We start from the raw sequence: 10920 nt of genomic DNA, 5'->3' as shown, positions 1-10920 counted from the left end.
TGTCGGCCCGACGGCCATGGCAGCAGATTCAGCGATCTTCTCAACCGTGGCCACGACAGCGGCATCAGCGGGAGACACATCCCTTAGCTTTGTTCTTGTTCTTGAGGATTGTGTCCATCTTTGATGCCGCACTCTCGCGCGGTTCCACGGTCGGGGATTTCGTTAACAAGAGGTAAATGATCTTCTCAACGCGACAGCAGCATCATCTACGATCTCCTCACCGTCATGGCCATGTCATCAGCTGCGGCGGACTTAGATACGTGACATCGACCGCCCGATGGTGTTGGTATTGTTTCATCGTCTGCCGTGGTAGAGACGAGGCGATATTGTTCTCCTCTTTTTACGAAGTCTCTTGAATGTGGCCGTCTCGAATGGCCACCCCGATGATGTCGTCGTCGTCAAATTCGATGCCTCGTTCGTCCCGGGTGCTTCGTTTCTTTGGAGGGGCAGCAGCGATCGATGGTGAGCGTCCTTCCGATACCTCGGCCCGAGCGACAAGCGAGAAACTTCGATCGTCAATATCAGCGCGCTGCATGAAAGTTCTGATGACATCTTCGCCTAATGTAGTGGTCGGTGCGTCGCCACGGTCGGAGGGCTGCCATGGTCGGAGAGCGCCCGCAATCGGGGGACTGTCGTTGTCGTGGTCGGGGGTTGTTGCGATCTGGCCGGGGTAGGGGAGGGCTTCTCGGCGTCGAGGAATGTGTGCGCGTGGTGGGCTGGAAGTAGGAGAGCAGCGTCAGCGTCGCGATAGAGGCTGCCCTCTCATCTTACGCCTTGAAAAGCAAGTGGTTCGGGAGCAATAGCATCCATCAGTCGATTACTCCCGACAAATATTTCTTCTTGACGTTCGTCGGAACCATCTCAGGGAAACTAACATATGTAAACCAAAACAATTTCAGTGAAAATCATTCAGGTTTTAAACTATAAAAACTATATTTAAGCGAGTATTTATATATTTAAACATTATATAATATATTTAAACGGAGAACAAAATTTTTAAACCTTTATGAATAAATTTTAAACTGTAAATAATAAAGTTAAAGCGCTAAATAATATGTTTTAAACATTAAAGACTTACGTTAAACATTGTCCATGATTTATTACCTCTTTTTCCTTGAGCGATGACAACTTAGTTTCTCATCGTTGCTTATACGGTATACTTTCACCGTAGCACATCATCCTTGGGATCTTGCCAGAAGCGGACTTTCTTTTCCCGGTTCGGGACGACTCATAAAACCGGATGTTAGCGCGATGAAAGCAACCCTTAATATACCCTGTGTTGGTCTTCTTCCCAGCGCATCTATCTTGCACTCGGCGGTACGCTTGTGGAATGTCGCCATGAAAGCCGCTTGTGCGTCGCTGCGCGCCCGTGCGTATCGCCCCGATGGCGGATAGATCATCGACATAACCAGCGATCCAGTTCGGAACCGAGCATGATGTATTTGGGAAGAGGAGCGCTACCCGTCGAAGTGCGCCCATCGTGAGTTTGACAAAATTTTCTTCTCCCACTCCGTCGAACAAGTTGCTGCGAGAGTGCTCTTGATGGAGTCTCTGTGTCTCTCGAAAGGTTTTTGATAAATACCTCCCCTTGAGCTGAGGCGGGTTTTTTTCTTCTAAAACACATTGCGTCGCCATCATGATCGCGGACCAAGAGCGAGGGCCACATCTTGAGGCCTAAAACTCGGCGAGCTTTCAGCGATCCCCGAATTTATTAGTGCGGCCATCGTCACGCTGCGATAGAGAATCAAGAAGGACCCTCTCTTGGAATATAGCTTCGAGCTCGATGAATCTGTCAAGCAGTGTCGCTTCGGATGATCTCCAGGTGTCGAGGGTCATGTGATCTTTTAATTCGACCAAGGTCTCCGCTATCGGTGTCGAAATAGCATCGCCCGTTAACTAGGTTGACCCTCATGATCCATGAGCTGCTGACGATAACAACAGCATTCGACAAACGGTATTCACAAATGTTTAAGCGGAAATATAAGGTTTTAAACGGTAACCTCTCAATCCTTAAACAGAGATATCACTTGTTAAACAAAGACCTAGTTTCTTAAACAGAGAAAACAATATTTAAACGGTAACCTCTCGTTTATTAGCGTGAAACCTCGTTTTGTAAAAGCTATGACCATATCAGAATGAAAGGGAAACATACATTATAAATATTATACAAATCATAACAATCGAAAAAACTATTTCAAAAGTGTGTACAGACGAAAATGCAAAACAAAACAAAACAAAACCCTAGCTGAGAAATTGCCTCTGAGACTAACAAAATCCCGTAGAAATCCCCTCCGGACTTGATATCTTCCGACAAAAAGCGAGACCGCAAAAGCAAATAGAAAAAAATCTTTATTTGTAGCAGAATGAGTTAACATAAAAACCATAATCAATACCTTAGATTGCAAACTAATGAAATGCCAAATACTTGCGCAGGACTTCTCCTTCGAGATACCAGTGGAAAGGGAAAAGCTGAAATTACATAGGATGTCTTGGGTAGAAACAACTTGGGAAAGGGAAAAGTGAAAGCGCGAGTTGAGAAAAAACAAGTATACTGTCCCAGAGTAAATTCGATCTCTTGAGAGTTCTACTCGGAAAAACCCCCACTTCCTCTCAAACCCATGAAATAAATTGCTGACCCATGACTCCCATCTGAGGCATTTTCGTCATAAAATTTAAAAATCACTCCGATTGACATCGTTATATCTTTGGGGGTTTGAAAGGCGTAGAGTTTAAAAAGTAAGGGGTTTTAGGGATTGAAAAATTAATGGAGTCTTTTGTGATATTGCAAATTTAGGGGGTTTTTGGGAGCAATTTTCACTATAATAAAATATATGAATTATTTTTATTATATTAAAAAAGTCAATATTTAGATTTCCTTAACCTTATCCTTTGCGCCACGTGGACCTTAACATATCCCTTTTTATTGCAAGCGAGAGAGAGAGAGAGAGAGACATCGCCGGTGAGAATAAGACACGATGGCGTTACCGGCGGTATTATCCTCCGCCTCTCCGGCGACCACCACCGGCCACCGCCACCCTTCTCCTCTCCTCCTTCCCTGCCGCCGCCCCTCCTTCAAAACCCTCGCACTCCCACCACTCCCCGCCACCGTCGCCGACCTCTCGCTCGACTCCCCTGCCACAGCCCTCGCCGTCCTCGGCGGAGGTTCCATCGCCGCCCTTGCCACCGCCCTCTCCCTCTCCGACCCAGAACGCCGCCGCCGGCAGCAAGCCACTGAGGTTGGCGGCGACGACAAGGCCGTCGTCCGCGAGTACTTCAACACTACTGGCTTCGATCGCTGGCGCAAGATCTACTCCGACGCCACCGAGGGCGTCAACAAGGTCCAGCTCGACATCCGCCTCGGCCACTCCAAGACCGTCGAGAAAACCATCGAAATGCTTAAGGACGACAGTCCCCTCGCCGGCGTTTCGATTTGCGATGCCGGTTGTGGCACGGGAAGCCTCTCGATACCTCTGGCGCGTGAGGGCGCTGTTGTCACGGCCACCGATATATCCGCCGCCATGGTGGACGAGGCCCGCCGCCGAGCATCGGAGGAGCTTGGTGAGGCCCAAATGCCGGTATTCGATGTTAGCGATCTGGAGGGTTTGAAGGGGAAATGGGACACAGTGGTGTGCCTGGATGTGCTTATCCACTATCCTCAGGAGAAGGCGGATGGGATGATCGAACATTTGGCGTCGCTGGCGGAGCGGCGCCTGGTGCTCAGCTTTGCCCCCAAGACCTTCTACTATGATTTGCTGAAGAGGATTGGGGAGCTGTTCCCCGGGCCATCAAAGGCGACAAGAGCCTATTTGCATGCTGAGAGGGATGTTGAGAGGGCTTTGCGGAGGGTTGGATGGAAGATCAACAAGAAGGGGCTCATCAACACTCAATTCTACTTCGCTAACTTGATTGAAGCCGTCCCTGTTTCATCCACAGCATGAGTGGTATGCGCACTGTTTTTCTTTGAGCCATTGTTTGACAATGCTTTTAGTACTTTTTGTTCTGTAACTAGTCTTGTTGTTGTAGTACATAGTTTATTTCGTTCAAGAGTAATGTTTATTATGCTGAAACTCTAAGTATGATTTACTGTAGTAGATGATACAATGAGTTGCTTCAGAGAGAAATTTCAGTGTAGAATAGTGTCTGAATTTTGCAAATGTGTTGTTGTTGTTGTTGTTGTGGTACATAGTTGATTTCGTTCATAAGGAATTCGTATGCTGAAACTCCAAGTATGATTCACTGTATTAGATGATGCAATGAGTTGTTTCAGAGAGAAATTTCAGTATAGAATACTGTCTGAATTTTGCAAATGTGTTGTTGTTGTTGTTATAGTTCTATTTTTTTATTTGTAACTTTCCGTGTTGTTGTAGTACATAGTTGATTTCATTCATAAGGAATTCGTATTATGAAACTCTTTAAGTATTATTCACTGTATTAGATGATACAATGACTTGTTTCAGAGAGAAATTTCAGTGTAGAATAGTGTCTGAATTTTGCAATGTTGTTGTTGTTGTTGTTATAGTTTTACTTTTTGATTTGCAACTATCCTTGCTGTAGTACATAGTTGATTTCGTTCATAAAGAATTGGTATACTGAAACTCTAAGTATTATTCACTGTATTAGATGATACAATGAGTTGTTTCAGAGAGAAATTTCAGTGTGGAATAGTGTCTGAATTTTGCATATGTGTTGTTGTTGTTGTTGTTGTTATGGTTCTACTTTGGTGAGTTATGTTTATTGTTTCTCCTTGAGATTGTTACTGCCATTGTTGACAATGTTTTTTGTACTTTTTAATTTGTAAGTATGCTTGTTGTTTGTGGCGCATTGTCAATTTAGTTCATGAGTAATTGAGATGCTGAAACTCTTAAAATAGAGTCTTGATTTTGGAAAAATGATGTTATTCTTTTGTGGCCTTTTGTTGGATTGTGAGGTTGATATCCATTCACAGTTTCTTGTTTGTTACTCATCCAATTCTCAGATAGAAATGAGGATGAGACAACCTGGTTGTATATGTATTAGAAATATTGTATTAATTTTTAAATCATGGTGAGAAGCTTACTTTTGGAAAACATAGTCTACCAACCAATCTGTTAATGTGTCCACATGTTCTTTCTTTTTTTTCTTTTCTGGTTAGAAGGGAGGGCTGGAAGTTGTCCTCCCGGTAATTTGATCTTGTGTGTGCTATACCATTCTTTGATTTAGAGGGAATTTATCAATGCTGATAATGTTTGACTAATTTGTAAATCATTTGGGTCAAAAATATGCTTGATATGTAGATAGAAAATGGGTTGAGATTACTTTGCTGGATAATGATTTTGCTGAATTGAATAAAGTTCCAAACCTTACAACCTCTGCACTCAACTTGCGCCAAAATGCATATTTGAAATCCAGGATTAGCTGCACACCTTCTCAAAATTGTAGCATCGGGAAAATCTTTTTCATGCTCCTGATCTGTTAATTGAACTTTAAACCAAGGAATAACACTCTAATTTTTCTGGATTTGTTAAGGATTTTGCATCTCAAATGTATAGCGATGAGTCATTTTTTGCATCGGTCTAGTTTTGCTTTTGAAACAAGCATGTCAAATAATAAAAAAATGCATTATTCATTAATTTGCTGCTTCAAAATGTCTTAGATTAGTCATGTATCCTTCATAGACATATGCAACAGAGATGACATAATAAAGTTCTATGAACTCATCCGCTTGTGAAAGACAAAGACCAATTACATGCTGATATAGGAGCAGAGGAAAAGAAGAAAAAGTGAATAATCCCGAAAACAGTTTTGTTGACGAATAGAACTGTGTTCACTATGATGGCACATTTAGATATCTAGAGTCTTCCCCTTCTGGTGAGCGGGCAGCTTCGTCCCAACAATTCCAAGTTCCATGCTACTTCATTGTTTTAACAGGAATGTTTTTTACATTAATAGTCAACAATACAGCAAAGAGACCCAACAAAGATGTCACTTGTATTCAGCACGCGAACTAAGAGCAATGTATTCTCACAAGGCACAATTAGGGTTTGCTATGCTGGAAAGAGCACGATGGCGATTCTCCGTGTTTCCTCCTCCGAAAGCATATTAAATTTCCTAGGCTTCTTGAATTCTGATCTCATCAACTGTGCTTTAGGCGAAACCTCCATTTCTCTGCTCATTAATGAAAATGGAAACACAAAAGGCAATTCAGTGTGCAAGAAAGACAGGTACTCTACAAACTCAAAATGCCAATATATTCTGTGTTCTAATACAGTGAGAATGCCAGGGTCTTTGTCGGTGCTGGAGTAGTAAAGTTGAAATACGATTTTTGAGCCGCATGTACCTGAACATATAGCATTGTTTACACACTGACTTTCATTTGATTCCAGGTCTTAACTAAAATAAAATGCAATACTCACCGCAATGCGAAACGATTTGGATACCGTGATTAGTGGCTGGAGTTCATCATGGTTCAGTTTGCACAGGATTTGAACCTTAAGAAGAAACATAGTAAGTATGAAATGATTCTTTGATCAGAATGAAGTGAGAAAGGAGATTGGTGGCATGAGAATTAGTTACCAGAGTGTCCAAAGGTAGTGAATCAATGGAAGCATGCATTTGATATCAAGAGTGTGAGAAAGAGAGGAAAGTATTGATCCATTCCATGCTCTTGTTTAACAGTTACTCTGTTTTCTCTTTAGCACTTTGTTTATTTATTTATTTATTATTCTGATTTTCTCTTCTTAACCGCCTCCATTCAATTGTGAACGTTCTCCTCTCAAATTTTAAAATTAATTATTTATTAATTTTACTTATTATTTTTTTTAAAAGTAAAAGAGAACAGGGAAAGTTGTGATGATATTTTGCCAAGAGTGAGTTATTATTTTCATCTTATTTGTGATATAAAGAGATAATGTACTGTATATAGTGAAATGTTGGTACATTAACTCTATTATAATTGAGAAAAATATGTTTCCAAAAAACTATGAAATTTGGGGGTTTGTTTACTAAAGTGTTTTCTTCTTCATTTTTTCCAATTAATCCTTAGACTTTCAGAAAACCCAAATAATTAGGGGCAAATTGTTATGGTTGTAATTATATGATATATATATATATATATATGATATGTGCCAGGAAGAGTCAAAGAAGGTATCAGGAATCTCAGTTTGAGAATTTCTTAGGGTCCTTTTCACTTTTATTTATTTATAGTTTTGTTTCACATTTTGCACGATTACTAATATCATCTTATTGCTTGAATCCAAAATAAATGTCTCTTTTCTTAAATAATATCAACTAATATATAGAGAGGGTTCAGATTATATTTTAGTATTTCTTAGGGGTGTAAATGAAAATTACAATCTATATAAATTTAAGTACAAGCGAAGCAAGGTCGGTCAATCACCCTGCGCTTCTTCTCACCAATCTCGTCACGTGCCGCACGCATGCAACCCTCGAGCTCGACGGAGACGAAGCTCTCGATCCTGGCGATCGCCGGCGGCGGCGGAATACTCATCTGGTGGACGCTCAAGTTTCACCCGTCCAACAAACAGTTGTGGATGGTCCCGTTCGGCCTCGTCTTGCTCGGCACGCCCATCGTCGCCGGCTTCTCCATCCTGGCCTCATGCGCATGGCGCCGCCGCGTCCACGCCGCCGGTGAAATGGTCGCCATTGAGGTTGTGTGAATATCTTCAAATTGTTTGATGAATTGCTTTATATCTATTTAATTTTTGTTCCTTTTCTTTTTTCTTTTTTTTTTATGGAGTGGAAGCAAGAGAATTAAAATTATATATCTTATTTATTTATTTATTTATTTATTTATTTATGATTAATAATAGAAGTATGACAAGTTTGACAACTTTTCATGGTTGAAGGTTTGTAGTGTGTTTGTGTTGAGGATCGTCATATTATCCAATAATAATAATAATAATAATAATAATAATATGTTTATTTTCAATTTTTTTTATTTTTATTTAATTTTTGACAAATGCAATAAACACAATAAAAGGAGGTGCGCAAGAAAAAGAGTTGATTTTCAGGCACATGGGTCTAATTTTTATAAATAAAATTATAATTTAAATATTTAAATATTATTGAAATTCACATATTAATATAAAATAATAGTCTCATAATATTTTCATGAGACAAATCCAGGGAATAAAATTTTAAAAATTATTTAACAATCAATTGAATAAGTAAATAAATATTTTTTAAAAAAAAATTACATTACCAAACTAAATTTTTTGGATTTAGGAGATTTAAAAATAAATAATTAAAAATTTTATGGGTAAACCATGCATTAAAAATAATATTATATAATCTTAAGTGGTAGAGGTTTTTTTATTAGTATAAGTAATCGGTTTTTAAGTTCAAATCTTTATAAATATATATATATATATATAACCAAAAAAACAACTGAGACTTCTTATTTATTTATATTATAATAATAAATTAAAAAATATATATATTTTAATAGTAAAATTCCCCCACCGCGCGTGTATCAAATGCATTATAAGGTCCTCCATGAGGCATGAACCACATATTGCAAGAATAATAATTTAGTTGTGCCACATTTAGGAGCACTTAGATTTAAACGCTATGTTTATTATTTGATGGGAGAATCCCACACGCACACGGATCCTAACTTTTATTTTATTAATTATAAAAAGATTCTGGAAGACTTGAATATATCAAGCATCCCAAGAAAGACTAACTGGGTGAGGGTTTGAGCCTGGGTCATCGTGTTGGAGGCGAGTTCGATTCATGAACCTAGCTCCCCGCTCAGAGGGATGAGGATGCGACGTGACACTGCCCCGCGTCGTCCCTCAAGGGTTGGCACATCGCACTCACCAAAAAGCATCCCAAGAAATTAAATGCTATATTATTTTATCTTTTTATTTTTAAAAAAAAATAATGGCAAAAACCACAGAGTTTAATTTGAGCAAATGGATTTATTTCACTTAAATTTATTAAATAAAGCCTTTTCGAGAATTGTCAAAAAAGGATCACCATCGTTCAACTCTCAACTTGCCAAATTGTTAGCATTATCTTAAAATATATTTTGAGCATAAACGTGGGCCTGCCGATCATTATCTCTGCAACTATGTTAATTATAATAAATTTATTTATTTATTCATTTATTTTTATTTAATGATTTTTTAAGAAAAGTCCAAATGAAATTGTTGGAATTTTAGCTCACACTAGTAAATGCCAATATGGACTAACTTTATGGCGTCTAAATTTTGCACCACATTTCATTTAAGGTCCACGCACAAGCCTTCTACCCAAAGAATGGACAGAGAAAGCGCCATGAAAATGGTAGGAAATATCTTTGTTTTATCTGTTTTATATATATATATATATATTGCTTAAAACAAGATTACATGTTTGAAGCTGCAAATCTTTGTTAACATAAGTAATTAGGAACTTGCACATTAACTCTGTAGTCAAATCAAGTGTGCCAAATGGATTTGTCATGGAACTATAATTTTACATCTTTTGATTATTGTGAGAATTTAAAAATAACTTGAGCACCTCTAACACTCAAAACTTCTGTTGAAATTGATTTTTATTTTAATACATTATAGTATTATTCCATATAACGGAATAAAATGAAATAGAGATGAAATAAATGATAAAAATGGAATGATATGTTAATTCTTCTTCTACATAAAATGAAAATTTTATTCACTTTTTATTTGTTGTTTAATGTGATGAGTTAGAATGACAAAAGACAGAAGTTAAAGTCTTCTTCTTCTTTGATAACAAAAAGGAGCATCCAATTTCTACAAGTAAGTAGCGAGATTTAGACCTTCATGCCCAGCTTAGTCCATCATCTATTTAGCTATTCTTTCGATTTTTTTGGGAAAAGACCCTCTTTTAATCTGAAGAATTATATGCAGTTTTTTTAGTTGGTTTCTGTTTTTCTATATTCACCCAATGGATCTTTATTGTGTATTTGTATGTTGTATTTTTCTTTGAGAAAAAAAATACGCTTTGTTTATATCTGGAAAACTTAACATTTTTTTTTAAGTAATAAAATCTCATTCCTAGACAAAAATTTCATGGAATGGATTATGACTTCCATTCACTTTATATGTTTGCACCAGGATGAGTGTTTTACATAGAAATGCTATGTTTCGAATATACCAAAAAAGAATCATACTATCATTTACTAAAAAAAAATTTATATTTAATAATATTCTTATAAAAACATTATATATCTACAAATAGTATTTCTTAGAATGATTTTTTTACAATTCTTAGGATGATTTTAAAGTCAGAATTTGATAACTGATAACATCACTAATGCTCACCCAAAAAAATAATTAGTTTTTTTAATATAAAAATAGATAAATCATAACTTTTATTAAATAAGAAAGAACGGGTACAAACCTGGAGAGCAAAAACAAACAAAACCAGACAAGAGAAGCAAAAACAAAAAAAAAACAAAAAAAAACCCCGAAGAACAAGCCATCACCAGAGGTAATGAGTTTCTAACAACAAACAACTCCAGAAAATAACTCAATAAAAAGAGAAAAACACCGCAACTAAGAAGTCGATGATCACCAGAAGGAGGCAAAATGACCTCTAAAGCTGCCAAAAGAAGAGGAAAAACGGGGATGAATCACTCCTGAGCAGGTGGATCGGAAGTGTTGCTGTGCTCAGTCGGTCTTAAACCTAAAAAAATTTAAAGAACGCTTGAGCTTTTGACCTGAATCCAGAGGTATATGCTGAAGTTGTGGGTCTCTAACTACAGAAAACCAAATGAGGAGCATAGGAATCATTTTAGCAATAGGGAGAAATTAGTTTTGAAATATATGGTTTTATTACTGTAAACATATTTAAGTAGTTATTTATATTTATATTTATTTTATTTATTTAATTATTAAAAAAAAAACTTCTATTTATAAGCTGGGCCTCTGCGAAGCCCACGAGCCCTAATTTCTC

General features: G+C 37.8%; 1 protein-coding gene across 1 annotated transcript; it reads left to right on the top strand.

Moving 5' to 3' along the window:
- Positions 1-2935: 2935 nt before the first annotated feature.
- LOC120264350 (magnesium protoporphyrin IX methyltransferase, chloroplastic) lies at positions 2936-4282 on the top strand. Its single transcript, XM_039272162.1, has one exon. It carries the CDS (start codon positions 2976-2978, stop codon positions 3936-3938), a length of 963 nt encoding a protein of 320 aa, XP_039128096.1. The 5' UTR covers positions 2936-2975; the 3' UTR covers positions 3939-4282.
- Positions 4283-10920: the final 6638 nt, after the last annotated feature.

This window comes from Dioscorea cayenensis, chromosome 1, assembly GCF_009730915.1.
Source record: "Dioscorea cayenensis subsp. rotundata cultivar TDr96_F1 chromosome 1, TDr96_F1_v2_PseudoChromosome.rev07_lg8_w22 25.fasta, whole genome shotgun sequence".
Lineage (NCBI taxonomy): Eukaryota > Viridiplantae > Streptophyta > Magnoliopsida > Dioscoreales > Dioscoreaceae > Dioscorea > Dioscorea cayenensis.
The sequence above is the reverse complement of the archived record's forward strand: the minus strand, read 5'-3'. Positions and strand labels throughout refer to the sequence as shown.